General features: G+C 41.2%; 2 protein-coding genes across 2 annotated transcripts in view; one reads left to right on the top strand and one right to left on the bottom strand.

Moving 5' to 3' along the window:
- Window positions 1–10,554, bottom strand: part of usp11 (ubiquitin specific peptidase 11) — a 30,383-nt gene extending 19,829 nt beyond the window's left edge. The window contains exons 1-6 of the mRNA XM_080443534.1: window positions 10,330–10,554; window positions 4,614–4,723; window positions 2,703–2,833; window positions 1,178–1,295; window positions 933–1,078; window positions 669–730 (exon numbers count right to left, since the gene is read on the bottom strand). Coding sequence (XP_080299660.1) covers window positions 669–730; window positions 933–1,078; window positions 1,178–1,295; window positions 2,703–2,833; window positions 4,614–4,723; window positions 10,330–10,430 — 668 coding nt within the window. The 5' untranslated portion in view covers window positions 10,431–10,554. The remainder of the gene's footprint in view (window positions 1–668; window positions 731–932; window positions 1,079–1,177; window positions 1,296–2,702; window positions 2,834–4,613; window positions 4,724–10,329) is intronic.
- Window positions 10,555–11,995: 1,441 nt separating this feature from the next.
- Window positions 11,996–19,009, top strand: LOC308096218 (replication factor C subunit 2-like). Its single transcript, XM_080443557.1, has 6 exons — window positions 11,996–12,290; window positions 13,392–13,497; window positions 13,995–14,096; window positions 15,715–15,973; window positions 17,438–17,698; window positions 18,122–19,009. The coding sequence occupies exons 1-6, from the start codon at window positions 12,101–12,103 to the stop codon at window positions 18,233–18,235; spliced, it is 1,032 nt and encodes a 343-aa protein (XP_080299683.1). The 5' UTR covers window positions 11,996–12,100; the 3' UTR covers window positions 18,236–19,009.
- Window positions 19,010–23,306: the final 4,297 nt, after the last annotated feature.

The following is a 23,306-nucleotide window of genomic DNA, read 5'->3' as shown; positions in this document are numbered from 1 at the left end:
TGACTAAATCTGTAGGAGTAAAATAAAAAAAAACGTGTTGTGCAAAGAGATCGGCCTCCTGGTGGCGCAATAACAGGTGAATGTGAAAAGGGAGTGTGTGTGCACAGTTTCACGTTGATTGAGCCAACGGTGCCGGAGATCAGCTGTTCAGACGGCCGGACGGACACACGGACAGACAGGGGGCAAAACAGTCTCAGCCACACCTTCGGCTTGGTGGAGACAATAAAATAAATATATAAGAGATGTATTATTAACCCATTAAGACCTGGAACTGTGTCATTTTTAGATTTGAGCTAAAAAGCATTATTTTACACTTTAGGCTATTCAAAAATAGCAGATATACAAGCTCATAGCGCGGCACCGAGTGCCGCGCTACGAGCTTGTAGATCTGCTATTTTTGAAAATTCGTGAAAATTCGTGAAAATCTTTGAAAATATATATTTTTAAAGCGAACATTTTTAACTCAAATCTTTGCTTCTGGGGGGTCCCTGGAACAAAATATTTTGATGGGGGTCCGCGGCCAAATACATATCATTTTGGGGGTCCTTGACATGAAAAATATTGAGAACCACTGATATAGAAACATAGGTTTTTCAGAAAACTGTTGGGATTTAGGAGACATGTAGAATCGGCTTCAGGTCTCAATGGGTTAATCCCTCATGTCTTACATGATTTGGGGTCTGGAGCTGGGCCAGGTACCATCAGCATTCCTGATCTCCATGATGACAGTCTGACACACACACACACACACACACACACACACACACACACACACACACACACACACACACACACACACACACACACACACACACACACACACACACACACACACACACACACACACACACACACACACGTTAAAACACACACTTAAATAGAAGTAACATTCTGATAAACAAGAGAGAGGAGAGGAGAGGAGGAGGTCAGACCATTCCAGAGCAGAGGCAGGCGTCCAGGACGGTGACTTGTGTGTTCCGGAGTCGTTCACAGCAGGTGTCTGAGCTCTTCATCCACAGTCGACATTCGGAACCCTCAGCCACCGAAAACTGTTTGCACACCTCCTTCTGAATGGAGTCTGACACACACACACACACACACACTAGATTCTCAAAAATTCATTTAGTTGAGTGACATCACTGACTATACACACACACACACACACACACACACTTACGTATGCGGTCAGCCCGGCTGAACTGTGCGGTGATAACGTTGTCCATGTTGCTATGGAGACAGAGGAAGACCTCCACTGGATATACCTCTACCTTCAACGTACTGGGCAGGTCTACTACCTACACACACAACACACAACACACACACACACACACAGTTAATGTCCTCGCAGTACAACACATTGTCACTCCCAGGCCATGGCGGAAAAAGTACACTCTTTTTACTTAAGTAAAAGTATCAATACTGTAATGTAGAAAAGTAAACGTTTTTTTTTACAAGTAAAAGTCCGGAATGCTCAATTGTGAGCTTGTAGATCGGCATTTTCAAATAGCCGAAATATATATAGGGCTGAAGTTTCAAGTTCATTAGGATCCACATTAGCTGGTGCATAACAACAGCTACTGAAAATTGGAAATACTCAAGTAAAGTCAAAATTACAAGTACAGTACTTGAGTAAATGTACTTAGTTACTTTACACCACTGCCTCCCAGTAGAACACGTAGTCACTCCCAGGTCATAGGTGATTAGTTGGCCAACATCTTCTGTCACACTTTTGACTCGACATGCTCCACTGACGATGGAATGAGGACGTTCATTACTAGGGATGTGCATGACTGACCAAAATCAACCCAGAAAGGAACTCCGTCAGGAGCGGACTTGAGCTAGCCGCCAAGTGGCCGCGCAGAGCACCCCACCTGGGGTCCCCAGGTGATTTGCTTAACTCTTTCAGTGCCTTTTCTTATTTATGGAAGTTTGGTTCTGAGTGCCACAGCCAAAATTAATTGTAAAAAAAAGTGCTCAGGAGCCGAGATACAGCCTTTTTCAGTAAGAAGTTAAACAATAAGTGAATGGAGCAGCAAATCTTCAAATCATCATATCTTGGGTTCTGAACCTTTTTTTAAAAGGAAAAGTTTATTTTTTATTTTTTTTATGACTTTAAATTTTTTTATGACGTCTTAGAAGTCATGTGGCGCTCAGGGCGCTCAGGGGTCATGTGGCACTGAATGAGTTAATGTGCAACATTGTTTTCTCACTCAACCAACATGCACTGTAAGAGTATACAGGGTAACAAAGTAAGTGACAATTTAATTAATTTAAAGAGATACCTCAAAAAAATTAAAAGAGACCATTACGGCGTCAAAGGTAATTAACAAACTGCTGTAAAAAATTGTCAAACATTGGCCAAATTGTCAAATATTACCCGAGACAATGGCAAAACAATGAAATTAGCCATTTTCACAATATTTATCTATGGAACAGAGTCAAACCCAATTCCTCAACTACTACAGTTCCAAGTGCTTGTCAGGAATATGATTATTTTTGGGGGTCGCGGCCAGAACCTAGATCGACTACTTTCGGTGAATGTTCCCCCAAGAATAGGAATGCAAGGGTTCAAGTGATTAATATAATGGGGAAAATAAAGAGTTCCTATCACACAAAGACTTGGTGCCCCCCCCTGTACTAACTCTGAGGACCCTCCCCTCCCCCCCCCCCCAGTTGAGGACCCATGCAGTAGTAGAGTTTACCTTGCGCTCCAGAGCAGGCTGGTCATCCACCATGCCATACCAGGTGAGCAGCTTGTGCCAGGCTTCGGCCGGAACCAGCAGGAAGTCCTCGTTCTCCACCAGGCGCTCCTTCAGATGGTACGAGTCCTGGTCTGGAATCATCAAAGACATCATCATCATCGTCTTCATCATCATCATCATTTAACCCATTCAAACCGGGAACGCATCTCTGTCATTTTTAGATCTCTTTGGGCCATTCAAAAATAACACGGCACCGAGTGCTGCGCTATGAGCTTGTAGATCATCCTGATCTTATAGCAAACATTTGTAACTCAAATCTTTGCTTCTGGGGGATTCTACAAATGTCTTCTAAATCCTAATATCAGTGGTTCTCAAAAATGATATGTATTTGGCCGTGGACCCCGCACCCCGCATCTCAAAATATTTTGTTCCAGGGACCCCCAGAAGTTGTGACAGAGTTAAAAATGTTTGCTTTAAAAAAAAGTATATATATTACCGTATATATATTCAAAGATTTGCCCAAATTGTCACTATTTTTCAAAAATAGCAGATCTACAAGCTCATAGCACGCCACTCGGTGCCACGCTATGAGCTTGTATATCTGCTAACTTTGAATTGCCAAAGTATAAAATAATGATTAAAGTGGTTACACAGATGCGTTCTCGGTCTTCAAAGGGTTAAACAAAGTTCCCTCACCGACACCGTACAAAAAGACGATGTACGCTGTAGGGGGCTGAGCTGGGAAGGGACGTTCCATGTATTTTGCCTTTCAAATGAAATTTAGTTGCATCTGAATAATAATTTTGTCCCCTTTCAGTTGTTTTGAGGCATTTGTCACTCACTGTACACTTGCACATAATGTGAAATTTGTCCTCTGCATTTAAAATGTACATGCAGTATTCATTTGCATCTTTGTTTTTGACAGACTTGGAAACATTCAAATTTAAATTCCCTCTTAAGTTCACTGAAAATAGACTTGAGACGTTGAATAAAACACTGGCTGGTAACACAGCTGTCTGACGACTGAATTTCCCTCTGGATTAATAATGGTCTATCCTATCCTATTCTGAAAGGTGAGAGTAGAGAATAGCAAACAGAGTATCCCTACTTATCTGTCTCCACGCAATACTCTTCCATCTTCTTCCCCAAATCTTTATAAGTTTTAAGGTGTGCTGAAAGATGAAGCTGTGTTGTGCAGCCTTGGCAACTGTTGAACATGCAATGTTGGTCAACGTATCTAGGGTCAAAGTTCAAAGTGTGTGTATGTGTGTGTCTCTCTCTAGCCTAGAGGAAGCCTTTCTGACCAATGTCATTAAATACCAACCACTTCTACATACCATCTAAGAGCTGGGCTATAGGTGCAGCCTGTGTGTGTGTGTGTGTGTGTGTGTGTGTGTGTGTGTAGTTTCTACTCCCTCCTGTTGTGACTGACTGACAGAGTGAGTGACTGAGTTCTTGTTGTCCTAGTCTAGTCTTAGTCTTGTCCTATGTTTTTCTCTTTTTTCTCCGGACTGTGCCCTGGGCCAGTGTAATAACTGGATGGGGGCGCACAACAAATACAGAACCTATGAACACATTGTTTTTAATATTTGGCCGCTTAGGACATACCCACAGGTTGTTAGAGGGTTTCAACAACTTAGGATGCTCAAAAAGGAGGCACAAATGTAAAAGTAAAAAGCATTAGGAGACGCTGTTACTTATACCCATAGAGTAGTGGTTCCAAATGGATCCTTACAGGTCTGTAACTCTCAGACTTATGAGTCCTTGAGAACCACCAATATTGTAAGACCGTGTGATAAAACCGGTTCGGGAAACGGTTCCAAATGTTATGGAACCGATTTCGGTTCCTCAATGTTGGATCAGGTTCCCAATCCTACTACTACTACTACTAATATTGATAATGAGACTGACCTTCAAACAGATCTGTGTTGTCGATCTGTCCCGGGAACGATGAGGAGTTCTGGTCTCCCGTTTCAACAAACTCCTTCCACTGTTCATACCACCGATGTTCTATGATGTACCTGTGACACACACAGAGAAAAAGACAGAAACATTAGACCTAAATGTTTTTTCTGTAAAAAGGCAGAGATCAAGGAGATGACATTTTAAGTCCTGGCACCAGGACATAGTGGCCTGTCATTTACCTTTTAACCCTTTCAATCCAGGGACGCATCTGTCATTTTAGATTTCTTTGGCTATTCAAAAATTGCAGATCTACAAGCTCATAGCGCTATGAGCTTGTAGATCTGCTATTTTTGAAACATTTTAAGAATTTGTGCAAATCTTTGAATATATATTTTTTAAAGAGAACATTTGTAATTCAAATCTTTGCTTCTGGGGAGTCTCTGGAACAAAAATATTTTACAAATGTTTTACAAACGCTTGGAAAAAATATATATTCAAAGATTTGCACAGGTTTTCACGATTTAAAAAAATACTATTACATACATTGTTGGTGCTCCATAGATATTGGTGGGTACAACATTTTGAAGTTGGGGAGTGCCAGTGCTACCAAGTAAACAAGTTTATTTTGAGCCCTGTGGGTGAATGGTTAGTGTGCTGACTGGTTAGTGTGCTGACTATAATAGCAATGCACCTTATGGCTGCACTGTCCTCTGGTTCGATTCCTGCCAGAGTCATGAATTACACATCTTTTCCCCTCTCTACCCTCATCTTCCGCTCTCCCCTATGTTAAAAAAAAGCAATACTTGCCTATACACAATCCAGCTGTGAAAATACATTATAGCCTACATACTTATTAAATAAATAAATGAATAAAAGTAGACCAATCGCAGCGCATGCTGATAAGTGCATGACATCACAAAAACAGAACCACCTGGAGAAGCAAAAGTGAAACTTAGGAAGAATGTTAACCCATTCAATCCAGCTATTTTTGAATAGCCAAAGTATAAAATAATGGTTAAAGTGCATTCCCCGGTTTTAATGGGTTTAAATTAATACTGTAGTGTACGTAAACACTGTTCTGGTGAAGCACTTTTGTTCTTATAGGTTTGTTGTCCTTATTTCCATTTGGGTATGGACACAAGCCTCCTCCAGACTTTATATCACATCACATTCAGAATTTTTTTTACTAAGCAAGAATTTATTTACAGCAAAAGTGTATAGTATCACCATCAGTCAAATATTTTGTATGCGTGGTGGACTCAAAATGTAAATTTAAATCTCCCTCGAGGGAAAGGTCTTCTGTTGACATGTTTGCGTTATTTGCTGATGTAGGCTTATTTGGTTAAATTACTTTTACATTTTATTAAACTGTCCGATTGATGGGACTTCATAATTTCCACACGGTTTCAGTGTATTAAAGTTGCTTGCAAAATGTGTAGCCAATATTCAACTTTTGAACACCGTTGCCATTAGCGCCACCATCAGGAGAACTGGCCCCATATTTGATTATACATGGTTTTGGACCGAACCCCTAAAGGGCCGTTCACATTGACTGAGCACTATAACTATAAATATAACTAGAACTATAAAAATATAGTTTCAAGTCAAGTGAATGGCAGAGTTCACACCAACTATAAAAAATATATAATAATTTAACATAATAATAATAAATACTATAGAGAAACACCAGAGGGCCCAGCCCATAATGACAAGTATTTTAAGTACTCTTATGCTAACTGCTTTACAATAGGCAAAGATATACAATGTAACAGCTGTTGTGACCACAGTGTCAAAATAAATCAATAGAAAAAAAAATGTATTCTGGTGAAAACTATTTTATATTTACTAGTTCAAGATATGACCTAGTCATAAAAACATTTCAAAGACAGGTCCTGCTTTACAAGAAATAAAGAAAGTCCACTTTCATTTTTCAGGTCTCTTTCTTGGAGATGAACTCAAGAAATCAAAAGTGAAACTGGAGGCTCAGATGTGTCATCACATTGGGATTTCCAGAAGCTGAGACAAACAACTCCATGGCTCCACAACAGTCCCCGTTTTATCCCCCGTTAAGTTAGCAGTGTTAATAATAATAGCTCCATGTGGATAATTAGAAATCTTTGTTTTGTTGAGGAGAAAGGTTGGCTTAAGTGATACTCAATGGATACAGCACTGTATCCGTCCAGTTTCCACTCATATCTTATGACAAAACAAATGATCAAATATTAACATTGCTTCATATAAGATCACAATCACCCAATCTGATTCTCTATTTTACATTTTAATTTGTTTATGGACTCACTCTCACACTCTACAGGAAGTCATAAAATGTCTGTTTCCTACGTTCTGTCTCTCCTACACTGTCTCCCTCTCAGCTTTCCTACGTTCTGTCTCTCCTACACTGTCTCCCTCTCAGCTGTCCTACTGTCCGTCTCTCCTACACTGTATCCCCTTGCTGTCCTACTGTCTGTCTCTCTCAGCTTTCCTACGTTCTGTTTCTCCTACACTGTATCCCCTTGCTGTCCTACTGTCTGTCTCTCTCTCAGCTTTCCTACGTTCTGTTTCTCCTACACTGTATCCCCTTGCTGTTCTACTGTCTCCCTCTCAGCTGTCCTACTGTCCGTCTCTCCTACACTGTATCCCCTTGCTGTCCTACTGTCTGTCTCTCTCAGCTTTCCTACGTTCTGTTTCTCCTACACTGTATCTCCTTGCTGTTCTACTGTCTCCCTCTCAGCTGTCCTACTGTCTGTCTCTCCTACACTGTCTACCTCTCAGCTTTCCTACCGTCTGTCTCTCCTACACTGTATCCCCCTAGCTGTCCTACTGTCTGTCTCTCTCTCAGCTTTCCTACCGTCTGTCTCTCCTACACCCGTCTCCCTCTCAGCCGTCTCAAATTATTCACCAAACCAAGTGTATGCAGTATGCACTATTCTTCTTTAAAACAAATCTACAGTAACATAACGTTTTCCCTGTGTTCATATTCATAACTACTATAAGAGAGACTATACCTCAACTATATGGTTAACCTTGCAACACCAGGTTTTCCATACGGTAGAAAGCCTGGTTTTCCGGTGGCGCCACAATGTTATTGTTCCGCCACATGAATGCCGAATAAATCAATTAGCCTGGCCTCGCCAGTCACTACAGCTCAGAATAAAAACGTGGACAAACCAAAACAGTATTTCCAAACAAGAATTACTTGAAGAAACTTGTCGAATTCCTAAAATTACACATTTTGAAGGGGGAGTCATTTTGGAGGAGCACAGGGCACGGGCTAGATCCATATCCGCTCTAGACCGGATCAGAAAACAGCTAAACGAGTTGATTCCATGGCCTGTAGCCTTACTACATTTATGGTAGTGTGATGTATTAAATTTGCACGCGACATTCCCTGTGATTCATGGAGATACAATGCTCACTCATTCTCCCACAGGGCAGATATGCTGCACTACTCATCCAAGTTAATTACTACTGACTCGCAATGGAATGCGAGCCTTAACAACTTAAACCCTCTAGACTTGGTAAACTGGACCTAAGTTGGCTCAGTACTTAGTTTTTTCAGGCTACACCAAACAACATGCATTGTGAGCTTGCAGATCTGCTATTTTTTGGGGGGTAATGTTCGCCCCAGAATGTGGATACTGGGGTTCAAAACGGTTAAACCAGCATGTCTTCCCGAGAATCAGTAAAACCCTGAAATTCTATTCTCCATCTAAACAACACGTGAGTAGTTTCAGGTCAAGTGGATGGCAGAGTTCACACCCAACTATGAAAAAAATACAATATAGTTATAGAGCTCAGTGTGAACGGCCCTTTACAATAATAATAAATACTAGAGAAACACCAGAGGGCCCAGCCCCATAATGACAAGTATTTTAAGTATTCATAAGCTTACTGCTTTACAATAGGCAAGATGTACAATATAACAGCTGTTCTGAGTCTGACCACAGTCAATATCAAAATAAATCCATAGATTAAAAAAATAAAATTCTGATCAAAACTATTTTATATTTACTAGTTCATCTAAACACATGATGTATTGACTAACACTGTAACATTATCATTCACTGCTCTTGCACATGAACTTGCATGTTTTCAGTTTCACTTACATACACAAGCCAAGATAAAAAGGATAAACAAACATAATTGGTACAAGAAATACTTGAGCTCCTCTAGGACGTTGTATTAAACTATAGTGACAACTACACTAACATTAATAATTCTGTAAACATCTCCCTATAGACTAATGTTGGCTAAAAAAAACACAATCTTGTCATGTAACATAATAATTTGTGCACGCTGCTTCCTCTCGTGGTTAGACTTTATCTGCCATAAATAGGAGAAGTGGTTTAACAGTTTTAATGTCAATAGCACCCTCACTTATCTTAACCATTACAAAACAGTGTTGTTGCACGTTAAGTAAACGTTAGCCTTGTGCCAAAACAAGCTCCATGCTAACAGGTGTTACACCAACATCGGTGACTCATCGAATCGGGTGAGTCGAGTTCACAGATCAACTCTTTTTTTTGTTGTTGTTTATTTATTGCCAATATTGGCAATTGTCAGTTTAATGGAGTTTCCAAGTGCTGTACTTGTTTATTTTAGGTACATTTTTATTTTACTGGAGTATTTCCAATTTTCAATACTTACTTTTACTTCACTACATCTCAGAGGCAAATATTGCACTTTTACTAAAGCTTTAGTTACTAAATTATTATTTATAAAACAACATACATTAACCACTTTAACCCTATTTTATACATAGGCTATTTGAAAATAGCAGATCTACAAGCTCACAGGAGCTTGTAGATCTGCTATTTTCAAATATTGTAGCACTTTTCATTTGGTACTTCTTAAGTATATTTTTTAGTAAAAACATTTAATACTTTTTTCCATCACTGATTCTTTTCTTTTCTTCGTTACATTGTCCATATTGGGTTTATTTTGTCTTGTTTCTTCATCTGTGTGACATGTCTATTAATGTTTTATTTATAATAGATGTGAACATTCCACATTGAAGTAATTTTATCCTAATTTTAAGCCCCTGGAGGGTTTTTAGGCAGTTTCCTTCACATATGTACTGAATCTTTTTTTTTTTTTTTAATTCTCTTGTAAAGTGAAAATAAACAAAAACAAACAAAATACAGCTAAAGGCAGTGGTGGAAAGTAACTAAGTACATTTACTTAAGTACTGTACTTAAGTACAATTTTTAGGTATTTGTACTTTACTTGAGTATTTCCAATTTCCAATACTTTTACTTCTACTCCACTACATCTCAGAGGCAAATATTGTACTTTTACTCCACTACATTTACTTGAAAACTTTAGTTACTAGTTACTTTTCAGATGTAAATTTTGATATAATGAAACACACATTAACCACTTTAAACCTATTTTATACCTAGGCTATTTGAAAATAGCAGATCTACAAGCTCACAATGCGACGCGTTGTGAGCTTGTAGATCGGCTATTTTCAAATATTTAGTACTTTTACTTTTGGTACTTTAAGTACATTTTGATGCCAATACTTTTGTACTTTTACTCAAGTACATTTTTAATTTTGGATTTTTACTTGTAACAGAGTATTTTTATTTTGCAGTATTGGTACTTTTACTTAAGTAAAGAATTTGAGTACTTTTTCCACCACTGAACGCGAGTCACACTATTCGATAGGTCAACGCTTTGCGTGCAGCGCCGCTACCTAACCTAGACGCTGTCAACTCACCAAGTGTCTCCGGCTCGCAGCTCTATGTCGCGGAGTAAACACTCAATGTCCCTCCGCTGGGTGTGAAGCCCCGGCGGCTCCGTGGCGGCCGCGGCGGTCATAATAACAACAATAACGACAAATAACAAGTCATAAATGTCATAAATGTGAGGATGTGTGAGCGGTGGAGCGCCTCAACGGCCGCATTGATGTGCAGCGATAAAAAGGAGAGACTGTGTTGTGTGTGTGTTTGCGGAAGTAGGAAGTGATGATGGGCCTCCGCTTTTATATGGCGTTAGTGCGACGGTCTGTGTTGCCATGTTCTGTGAGAGAAACAAGGCAACCAGCTCTAACGAAAACAAGCCCAAAAGAAGCGAGTATGGATGGGCCACATTTTTGATTGAATACTTTTATTAGCAGTTGGCAAAAATAAAGCGCAACAATGTACAGTTCAATACAAGGTCTGCTAAGAGGATTTTAAAGCCTAGGGCTTGTTTCCATTGGGGTCCCTTTCCTTTCTCCTTTGTACTCAATTAAACGAAACATTAATGACAGACACACTACATGAGCACTTTAAACCTATATGCATGCTTGTAGAACTGCTATTTTCAAATAAAATCTTGTGGCAAAAAAAGGAGACAATTTGGAATATTTTAACAACGCAAATATTTTTAGATGGGGGGGGGGGTCGGTGGAGAAATACATATTAATCTGTTTGAGAACCACTGGTTTAAACGACATTAGTAAACAAGCCCCAAATAAGCAACTACACTTTAGAAAGAAGCCCAAAAAAACGCAACCCGCCGCAACTACCAATATTTACGAGCGAGTGAAGCGACGTTACAGAAGGACATGCCCAAAGTCGCTTATAATAAGCGGACATGGCAACACTAGAAGTAGGAAGGGACGATGGCCTCGGTTTTATATGGCGTTAGTTAGACTGTAGTCTCGCGTTAGTTGGGTAGACTGGGTTCAAGTTGCTTTGCAAGTTGCTGATCCGGTCTGGGTTCCATACCCTATACTTGCATGTATGTGTGCGTGCATATGACCGGATACGGTAGGCGGGCTCTAGACCGGATTACACTGGTTGAGTCACAATTAGAAACCAAGCTTCCCACGGGTGCTGCGGAAAGCCTGGTGAAGCGAGGTTAGTACGACGGTGTCGTTTTGGGCCCAAAAGAGCAGATCTACAAGCTATCAACACGTCGCTGCCGCCACGCGTTGATAGCTTGTAGATCTGCTCTTTTGGGAGCCCAACAAGGCGAGTTCCTCCCATCATCCCATGTTGTTATTTATTTATTTATTTATTTTTTGGCACATTTGCAGGAATATAATTTTCAGCAGAACAAGGGAACAAAAAATAAAAAAACGTATCAAATAAATATATTTAAAAAATATATATCATTTTAAATACGTTTTAGGCCCAGGGGGGATTTAATGGGATGTAAAGGAAGAAAATTAGTAATTTACTTTTTATTTAAAAGACCTTCATGAAACTTTGCTTGAGTTCATTCATGTTAAATAATAATAATAATAAAATATATAATCATCATCATCATCATCATCATCATCATCATCATCATCATCACCATGACGTCATGATTCCTCTCACCCAATCGGTGGACGTGATATTGGTGCGAACCAATCACACGACAGCGTACTGTGCAGACTTCCTGTTTGGGTCGCAGACGGAGGGAAATTCAGCATCAGTTTCGCGCGCTGCCTGTCAGTCAGTCATTCAAGACAATAAACAACCCTCATATTCACATTAAAACATTACATTACGACAAGCATGGAGGTGGAGATGAAGGACATGGAGGTGGAGATGAAGGAAGCCGAGGCGGTGGTGAAGAGCTACGAGCTGCCCTGGGTGGAGAAGTACAGACCCCTCACTCTGAACCAGGTGGTCGGCAACCAGGAGACCGTCAGCCGGCTGGAGGTGTTCGCCCGCGAGGGCAACGTGCCCAACATCATTATAGCAGGTCAATATGTTAATAACATCATTATAGCAGGTCATTATGTTAATAACATCATTATAGCAGGTCAATATGTTAATAACATCATTATAGCAGGTCAATATGTTCATAACATCATTACATATGAGCTCGTATTGACATAATGTAGCCATTAGCCAACAGTAGCTGTAGAATACAACTCTCGTAGACGTATTTATGATTCTGACGTTTTCAATCTACGAGAGTTGTAGGGTTCACCCCCCATGGAGACAGGGATTTTCTGCACTATGCCCCGTAGACACTCCAAACATGTACACATTGAAAATAAAGGTGCTTACCCCCAAGCCCCAAATGTTAACCGTCTCTACGGGGTAGTAGTTTAATGTAATAATCCATAACTTTCAATAAAGAAGTGTTTTAATGCCGTCTGTGGCCGAACGCCATTTTTTCACCCTCGTTTACTTCCTGTTTACATTGAGTGTAATTCCGGGTTTCACCAGATGGGGCGCGTCACTACCGCCCATTGGGAACTTCCGACAGATTCGGCCACAGACGGCATTAAAACTCTTCTTTATTGAAAGATATGGATTATTACATTAAACTACTACCCCGTAGCGAGAGTTAACATTTGGGGCGTGGGGTTAAGCACCTTTATTTTCAATTTGTACATGTTTGGAGTGTCTACGTGTCCCTGTGTCCATGGGGGGTGAACCCTACAACTCTCGTAGATTGAAAACGTCAGAATCATAAATACGTTTACGAGAGTTGTACTGTATAGCTAATGTTAATAATATCATTATATATGAGCTCTTAATTACATAATGTGGCCATTAGCCAACAGTATAACTGTCTGCTTGATCAGTGGTTCTCAGCCAGGGGTCCTTTGGGCAGTTTGCGGGGTTCCATGCCCAGGGGTCAGGTTTAACAACTATCATATGTTGGCTATTCTAAAATAGCAGATCTACAAGCTCACAGCATGGCACGAAGTGATGCACTGTGAGCTTGTAGATCTGCTATTTTATCTACATCTTCGTATGTTACTCTATATGTATGTATGTTAATCATGTATGTTACTGTATGTGCAAGTGTATGTTAATGTGTGTGTATGTGTGTTTGTTGTAATGTCAGGTCCTCCTGGAACCGGTAAAACCACCAGCATCCTGTGTTTAGCCAGAGCCCTGCTTGGAGCGTCAATGAAAGATGCCGTGTTGGAGCTGAATGCTTCAAATGACAGGTATATAGATGATAAGTATATGATAGGTATATAGATTATGAAATACTGTACATGAAAGCTTCAAATGAATGGGTATGAATCATGAAATGCATCAATAGTAGCTGTGATGTTGTATTGTATGACATATATCATTGGTTCTCAAAGTGGGGTCCAGGGACCCCCAGGGGTCCTTGAGGGAGTTCCAGGGGGTCCCCAGCTAAATGATAGATTAGGCACCAAATGGACCCTTATGGGTCTGTAACTCTGAGAGTGTACAAATGGACCCTAACGGGTCCATTTGGTTCCATTTGTACACTGCTACAGCCGTAAAAAATCTTCTCTTATGGGGGTCCCTGGCATATCTTTTGAAATGGGGGTCCGCGGGCTAATAAGTGTCAATTTGAGGGTCCTTCACATGAAAAAGTTTGAGAACCACTGACATAAGTTGTGTTGTATGACATGTTGTATTGTATGACATGTATATTGTGTTGTATGACATGTTGTGTTGTTGTCTCCAGAGGGATCGATGTGGTGAGGAATAAAATTAAGATGTTCGCCCAGCAGAAAGTCACCCTGCCTCCAGGAAGACACAAGGTCATTATACTGGACGAGGCAGACAGGTGAGACATGTCTGTCTGTCTGTCTTTCTGTCTCTCTGTCATACTGGTAAGACAGCTGCACAGTGCTGTACGCTTTTCCTGTTGAAACAATGTCTGAACTACGATAAAGATGGCCGTGCATCTACTTACTGTCCAGTCTAATACTCTGCATTTGGCCTCAAATTACTACTTATCTTTTCCTTAAAAGTTAAACTTTTCCCATTTAGGGCACCTAGGCTGACAGTGCATCGCGGTCCCGTTCGAGTCCCGTTCCAGACGATCTTTACTGCATATCTCTCCCCATATCTCTCTCCCTGTTTCCTGTCCATCTCCACTATACCTATAAATAAAGGCAAAAAATCCCTAAAAAACATCTTTAAAAAAAAACATTTTCCATTTAGAAAACTGGACCTTTGTCAGGAACAAATTATTTTCACAACCCCACTCTGTCAGTATCAGAATCAAACTTTATTGTCACATCACATTATAGGTAATATGGGTGAAATTCTTAATTGTACAGGCCCATTAATGCAGTTAAAAAAGATAGATAGAATAGAATAGAAATACAGTAAAGTGCATTTAGGAGAGTGGCTAATGTACATAATAATTTAAGGGGAGGAAGTGTTTGTAATGGGGAGTTCAGTGCACAGTGTCCACATGCTCAGTTCTCGTTCAACAGTCTTATTACTGCTGGATAAAAGCTGTTACAGAGTCTCGTGGTGCTGCTTCCGATGCTCCTCCAACGCTTGCCTGGCCGTGGGTGCCGCAGTGACTTAAACAGACCATGGCTGGGGTGGAAAATGTCCTTGATGATGCTTCCGGCCTTAGCCACACACCGTTTCCGATGTATGACCTGGAGAGGGGGAAGCTCACCGCCCACGATGCGCTGCGCCGTTCGCACCACTCTCTGCAGTGCCTTTTGTTCGGCTGCGGTGCAGTTTCCGAACCAGGCGGTGGTGCCACTCGTCAAGATGCTCTCGATGGTGCTGGTGTAGAAAGCTCTCAGGATGCGGGGGCTCACTCTGAACTTTTTGAGACGCCGGAGGCAGTAGAGCCGCTGTTGGGCCTTTTTCACCACCTGTGTGGTATGCGTTGCCCACTTGAGGTCCCTCGAAATGTTTATTCCGAGGAACTTAAAGTCATCGACCTGTTCCACTGCAACACCATTGATGTGGATGGGTGCGTGCTCTCTCTCCCGCCTTCTGAAGTCCACGATGAGCTCCTTGGTCTTATTGACGTTGAGAGCAAGGTTGTTCTCCTGGCACCACTGTGTCAATGCTCCGACCTCTGCTCTGTAGGCCGTCTCATCGTCATCGTCAATCAGGCCCATCACACTCGTGTCATCCGCATATTTGATGATGACGTTGGAGCTGTGTGTGGCTACGCAGTCGAAGGTGTACAGGGAGTAGAGGAGAGGACTCAGCACACAGCCCTGGGGGGCTCCTGTGTTGAGGGTCAGGGGGTCCGATGTAATGTTGCCCATTCTCACCACCTGACGTCGGCCCGATAGAAAGTCCAATATCCAACTGCACATGGACGATCTATGTATCTATTTATCCATCAGTCTGTCTGTGTCTTTAATATTTTATCCTTCTTTCTGATCTCTCTTTTCTCCCTCTGTCTGTCTCTGTCTGTCCAGTATGACGGACGGCGCCCAGCAGGCTCTTCGTAGAATCATGGAGATTTACTCCAAGACGACTCGTTTCGCTCTGGCCTGCAACGCCTCAGATAAGATCATCGAGCCCATCCAGTCTCGCTGTGCCGTGCTGCGCTACTCCAAGCTCAGAGACGACCAGATCCTGGCCCGACTGCAGGAGGTGGTGGAGCTGGAGAAACTCAGCGTGTCCAACGACGGCCTGGAGGCCATCATCTTCACCGCCCAGGGAGACATGAGACAGGTAGGACAGACAGGGAGACATGAGACAGGTAGGACAGACAGGTAGGACAGACAGGGAGACATGAGACAGGTAGGACAGACAGGGAGACATGAGACAGGTAGGACAGACAGGGAGACATGAGACAGGTAGGACAGACAGGGAGACATGAGACAGGTAGGACAGACAGGAGACAGGTAGGACAGACAGGGAGACATGAGACAGGTAGGACAGACAGGGAGACATGAGACAGGTAGGACAGACAGGAGACAGGTAGGACAGACAGGGAGACATGAGACAGGTAGGACAGACAGGGAGACATGAGACAGGTAGGACAGACAGGGAGACATGAGACAGGTAGGACAGACAGGGAGACATGAGACAGGTAGGACAGACAGACAGGGAGACATGAGACAGGTAGGACAGACAGGGAGACAGGTAGGACAGACAGGGAGACATGAGACAGGTAGGACAGACAGGGAGACATGAGACAGGTAGGACAGACAGGGAGACATGAGACAGGTAGGACAGACAGGGAGACATGAGACAGGTAGGACAGACAGACAGGGAGACATGAGACAGGTAGGACAGACAGGGAGACAGGTAGGACAGACAGGGAGACATGAGACAGGTAGGACAGACAGGGAGACATGAGACAGGTAGGACAGACAGGGAGACATGAGACAGGTAGGACAGACAGGGAGACATGAGACAGACAGGGAGACATGAGACAGACAGGGAGACATGAGACAGGTAGGACAGACAGGGAGACAGGTAGGACAGACAGGCAGATAGGACAGACATCGTCTTCACTGCACAGGGAGACATGACACAGGTAGGGCATGCAGACAGACAGACAGAGTGACAGACAGACAGGACAGACATCATCTTCACTGCACAGGTAGGACAGACAGACAGACAGACATCATCTCCACTGCACAGGGAGACAGGTAGACATGTCAGTGTCCAAACCTCTGTGTCTGTGAATGAATGAATATTAAATGTATGTGTCAGGACAACTGCTTGACCCATCCCACATGTGATTATCAGACACATCAAAACATTCCAGTGTAGCAACTCATAATAGAACCTGAATATAAACAGAGCATATACGTACCTGCCCATAGAATATAAAAAGTAAAAGTGAAGTTCATCTATTGTAAGTCAGCCTTCTCCTCCTATCCCACGCTTTAGAAAGATATCCTGAAAATATAAAACGTGTGATCAAAAAGAAGTTCAAAGCACCGTTTTCACGATCTATCAAGTTTAAAGGGATAGCTCACCCCCAAAATGACTTTTTTTTCTCTATCAATTAGTCACCCCATGGAGACTTGTATTCATGGATATTTTTTGTTTTTTGTCTAAGCCATCAAATGAGTGGCTGAATGCGACAAACAGAAATGTCCGTGAATTCAAGTCTCCATGGGGTGACTAATTGATAGAAAAAATGGATGAACTATCCCCATTTCATTCTCTGTGTCTCCTCAGGCCCTCAACAACCTGCAGTCCACACACGCCGGCTTCGGTTACATCAACAGCGAGAACGTGTTCAAGGTGTGCGACGAGCCACACCCCCTCCTGGTGAAGAGCATGCTGGGACACTGCGTGGAGGCCAACATAGACGAGGCCTACAAGATCATGGAGCAGCTGTGGAGGCTGGGCTACTCCCCAGAGGACATCATAGGAAACATCTTCAGGGTCTGCAAGACCTTCCAGATGCCCGAGTACCTGAAGCTGGAGTTCATCAAGGTACCTGAAACACTGTGGTTTAGGGCTGCAACTATCATTTCATTCGCAATTATTCTATCGATTACTTTTTTAGATTAATTAAAGAAGCAGGTTTGTTTTTACACATCAACAAATGACACAGAAAAAAATCAAATAATTAAAAAATGTTTTGCTTAAATTGATTTGTCTGATTAACCAATAAAATATAGCCGATCTACAAGCTCACAACGTGACCCTTTATGCGCTTGTAGATCAGCTAGTGTCACTTTTTAGGAAACAAAATTGAAAGAAAAAAGTGAAATTTCAATTTCCCCCAAAATCAAAACATGAGTATTTATCTTTATATGATGAGGAAACACATTAATGCCATGTTATCTATAATGTGTGTGTGTGTGTGTGTGTGTGTGTGTGTGTGTGTGTGTGTGTGTGTTTGTTTGTGTGTAGGAGATCGGTTACACCCACATGAAGGTGTGTGAGGGCGTCAACTCTCTGCTGCAGATGGCAGGTCTGCTGGGGAGGCTCTGCAGTAAGACTACGCCCCCTGCTGCTGCGAGCTAGAAACACCACCAATTACTGCACCTACCTTCATACACACCACCTCTCTTACTACATCAGTGACTCTCAACCTTTATCATCTCATGGACCCCCATTTGATCTGTGGGAAGTCAATCTACGCTGTAAAATTCGAAAGTGTTAATTTAACTCTGAGAGTGTATAGATGGAACCAAATGGACCCGGGTTTCATCTGTACACTCTAGAGTTACAGATCCATAAGGGTCCATTTGGTCCCAAAACCAGACACCACCCATCCAAAAAGATCCCAAAACCAAAATGATCCCACCCCAGGACAGTAACCACCACCCTCTTGTACTTGGACCTCCAAACAGCTGAGACCTCTGGAAGTTCTGCTACGACAGCTCTGTAAATAGATACACATTCAGCCTTAACATTCTGCTATTAAAGATGTTTTCAATTACACTGTTGTGTGTGTTCAAGGTTCTTTATTGTTACTGCTTGTGTACAGCTACATACGAGTAAGATGTATTTTTGTTTGACTGCTCTATCATTGTAGCACCATTAGTAATGGTAATACAAAAAAAAGGAATGTGTATGCAAGATTAAAAAAAGAGGAGGTGGAATTATTATGAAGAGGAGTTTTTACTAGTCAGTTTGTCCTAGTCAGCGCTGAAGGTGCTGTGTATGAAGTTCTTATGGAGGTATGTCCACCAAAGCTTTTTGTGGCATTTTTATCTGCTTGGCATGCCAATATTTTCAACTCATGTGTTTGGAAGTGTTCCTAGGAAAGCACCTGATGTTTTCAGATGGGAAGAAACAATGTGATTGACTCACAGCCTTTTACTCCTAGATTGTCAACATAAATTGTGAAGTAAATACACAAATATCCTTATTTGTGAGCAGAGCAGACAGATTCTAAAGTGACCTGTGCCGGTGTCCTTGATATTTATCGCACATGCTTCTTTTTCGAGCAGTCTACTGTCAGTGGCCTTATGGCTGCGTAGCCACTTTCCATGTGGCATCATCTGAAACACTATATTGGAAATTAGATTTGTTTTAACTGGCTTATCAAGAAGACAAAAGGAATGCTTACACACCAACATACAGGGTTCCCACACATTTTTACCTATGAATTAAAAAAAAACTTTCCATAACCGTTCCAAATTATTTGACCCCATTTCCAGGCCTATAGCAGTCATATGGTGCAATAATGAGGCTCTTACTCCAGTGTGCTTTCAATGCCCCGAGACAGACTTGAGCGAAGGCGTCACGTGAAAAAACATAACAGATCTACAAGCTCACAATAGTGCAACGTGTTAGCTTGTAGATCTATTATTTTTGTCACGTGACGTCCTATATACATTAGGCCGCTCTCACGCAGCTCGTGCAGCACAGCACTACATTTTACCATGTTACATATTTCTCGTAATGTTAGACATGTTTTTCAGAAAATAAATAGCCAAAACTATGTAAATTCAAACATTTTCCAAAACATTTGATTAATTCCAAACTTTTTCCAGGCCTGGAAAACATCAAATTTCAAATTGTTTCAAATATGTCCAGGAATTTCATGACCGTGGGAGCCCTGAACATAACAATAAGAAAAGGGTTCAAGTGGTTAAACTGATTGTGAAGCTACATTAACTAATTTGGCTGGGGACCCCCTCAAGGACCCCTGGGGGTCCCCGGACCCCACTGCTATAATGAGTCAGGCCCTCGTTAGGCCTAAACCACCACCATGCACCATGGGAAACAGCTCTGTAGTTGCACTGTGAACATATCACAATCCAGTAGATGGCAGTAATGTAACGATTATGGACGGACGCCAACCAACCACCATAAAAGCCCCAAGGCCCAAAGTTATGGAAGCATTTCAGGGCCAAAAGTTTTGATCATTTACTAAAAATTGTTCACGAAAAAATATTTAAATTCAAGTGGAAAAATAAGAATTGAAACCAAAAGTCTCACATTTTTATCTTGAACTTTGAAAAATACAAAAACGTATTCAAAAGTTTTTTTCAGTTCAAATGTATTTTTGATTCGCTTCTTCAACACTTTTGAATAAATTATTTATTTTCGCTTTTCACTTTAATATATATTTAGATTTTTGAGTAAATTATTTTTTTCAGTTTCAGATTTTATTTTTACGGATTCAGATCTTATTTTTACGGATTCAAATCTTTTTTTTTCGGTTTCAGATTTTTTTGTTTTTTTCGCCTCTAACTTTTTTCACTTACGGGTTGAAAAGTTTTACGTCATCTTTTGGCCCTGAAGTTGCGTGGGGGCGCGGCCTCAACCGAGAGGGGCGTGGAATCATGAGTGACAGGTCCCCCCCGTGATGTCATCATCGTGCGATCAGGAAGTACCATAAAGGTGGAGTCACGTTAGCTAGCATCACAGCTAGCTAGCTTCAGCTAGTTCAACGTTGGAAATGGATCCGTTCCGGTGTTTCAAATTGTAAGGAGACCAGATCAAGTTGAGACCGCGTCTACTGTCGTCCTAGTAACAGCAGATGTTGTCCCCGGTGAAAAAAACACGTAGCTGTCCTCGTCAATGCCGTTTTTTTTTTCATATCACAATGTCAAAACATACCGATCTGATTCTTGTTTGGGTGAAGAAACGCCAGACAGACGAACACTCACGTTGCGTTGTGGACGGCTCTCCGTTGGTTTTGTTGTTGTTGTTGAGGAAAAGGAAGACAACCACTTCCTGTGTCAGTCTCTCTAACAATAGATTTACACGTTTTATAAATGCAACTATTTGCCATTGGAGTCGGAGTCAACATGTGTAAGGTACAATCACTATTCAGCCCATTCAAAGCGTGCAAATAAACGCATCAATGAATTAATAAATATATAAATAAATGTTCATTCCCTCCTGGGATTCGAACTCTTCCCAATGTCAGCATAAATACACCAGAGAGGCGCTTACTCCGGTGCGCCATTCTTTTCACAACAAATAGGTACCATAAACAACTCATAGAGTATACAACCAGCCATTAAAAAACAAAACAGACATGGTCACAGATTAACTTGAGACCTCAGTCACCACACTGATTTTATTTTACTGGTCTCCAACACGGCTGTTTACTACAGATTTGTTTCTAAAATATCTCACCATGATCATCTATTATTCATTATGTTATAGGCTACTTAGAAATAGTAAATATGACGCATGATATAGGTTAGATAAACTGTTTATAACATGACCAATTATAGAGAAAATATGGCCAAAAGTGTCTGAAACCCCACATTACAGTGACGTGATTATTGACCAGTCAATTTTAAATGTCCTACAAATTATTGAAGCTAATGTTTATGTAATCTAATCACCTGGAAATAGTATGTTTAAGATACAGTTGCAGTCGCTGCACAGAAAATGGCATTTCAAGGCATGTCCATTTAGAGCTCTGGTCTCCGTTAGGAGCGGTGCTCCTCCCATTGACTGCAAATTCCACTACCGTGCGAGGTCTCCAACTGTAGTAAAACTAAAGAAAACGATTTTGCTACTCATCGAAACAAAGGCTGTTTTGTGTTGCTGAAAAACTATTCTCCATGGTGGGTTACATCTCAGCACACCACCTTCTCTGTATAATACACTTTTTGTGCAGAAAATAAAATATGTATTGCAGGTGAGTATTAAATTACTCACCTGCGCCCTCTACAGATCTGGTCAATATAAATAACCATTGATCATTAGGCCTACCATTGATCATAAACGAACAGTTTATCTAACCTATCATGCGTCATATTTACTATTTCTAAGTAGCCTATAACATAATGAATAATAGATGATCATGGTGAGATATTTGAGAAACAAATCTGTACTAAACAGCCGTGTGTTAGAGACCAGTAAAATAAAATCAGTGTGGTGACTTGAGGTCTCAAGTTGATCTGGCGACCATGTCTGTTTTGTTTTTTTAATGGCTGGTTGTATACTGTATGAGTTGTTAACGGTACGCAATTGTTGTGAGAAGAATTGCTCACTGGTGTAAGCACCTGTCTGGTGAATTTATGCTGACATTGGGAGTGGTTCGAATCCCCGAGGGGATAAACAATTATTTATTTATTTATGTATTCATTGATGCGTTTATTTCCACGCTTTAAATGGGCTGAATAGATATTGTACCTTACACACAATGACTCCAATGGCGAATAGTAGCATTTATAAAACGTTTAAATCTATTGTTAGAGAGACTGACACAGGAAAGAGTCTTCCTGTTTCTCAACAACAACAAACCCAACGGAGAGCCAGCGCCCAACGCAACGTGAGTGTTCGTCTGTCTGACGTTTCTTCATCCAAACAAGAATCAGATCGGTATGTTTTGACATTGTGATATGAAAACAAAAAACAACAGGCATTGACGAGGACAGCTACGTGTTCTTTCACCGTGGACAACATCTGCTGTTACTAGGACAACAGTAGACGCGGTCTCAACTTGATCTGGTCTCGTCTTAATCTTTGTCACCGGCTGCATCCACCCGGTCCAAGACCAAGAGTACCAGCCGCAGCCGGTACCACTACCAACACCAGCGTGCAAGTAAGAACAGTTTTTAATAAGATAGATGCTAGTAAAATATCCGATAATGATGGGTTAATGTTGTAACAATCAGAGCGATGGAGATGGAGACCTCAAGTAGGCCTAGTTCCAGTTTAAATGAAGATGTTATTGTGTTACAAATATAATCACATTATTCAAAAGTAATTTATTTTAAATGCACCACAGACGGTCTCTTCTGGTGCAACCCTGCTGAACTGGTAGTTTTGGTGCTATTTTTTAATCGATATGCAATAGGCCATTATCATTAAGCTAAGAACATTATTGTTATTAAGCATGATTTTGCCCGCTATGGTCTGTAGTAAGGTCCACAATACGTTTTGTCTAGGTATACTTTTATAGTTGTCGAATGAATTTTTGAAATTATGATTTAATTACATTTAGTAATGGTATGAAGGACCCTTCCCTGGACGTTAAGCACTAGACTGCTGGCCTGAATATTATGGTCTTGACCTGCTGTAAAGTGTCATGATATAATGTGTGTGATTTGGTGCTATATAAAATTGAAATTAATTAATGTATTGTCTTTGTTGTTTGACAGAATGCTGATTATAA

The sequence above is a fragment of the Gymnoscopelus braueri genome (genome assembly GCF_963280865.1).
Source record: "Gymnoscopelus braueri genome assembly, chromosome: 12".
In the NCBI taxonomy this organism is placed as follows: Eukaryota; Metazoa; Chordata; class Actinopteri; order Myctophiformes; family Myctophidae; genus Gymnoscopelus; species Gymnoscopelus braueri.
Note: the sequence above shows the minus strand (reverse complement) of the source record. Positions and strands in the feature narration are given on the sequence as shown.

What these genes read in the sequence shown, in the direction of transcription:
- LOC308096218 (XM_080443557.1), top strand. Translation starts at nt 12,101, where the DNA reads ATGGAGGTGGAGATGAAGGACATGGAGGTGGAGATGAAGGAAGCCGAG. An exon ending in GCCCAACATCATTATAGCAG is followed by an intron (nt 12,291 to 13,391) that starts GTCAATATGTTA and finishes TTGTAATGTCAG; the next exon opens with GTCCTCCTGGAACCGGTAAA. An exon ending in TGAAGCTGGAGTTCATCAAG is followed by an intron (nt 17,699 to 18,121) that starts GTACCTGAAACA and finishes GTTTGTGTGTAG; the next exon opens with GAGATCGGTTACACCCACAT.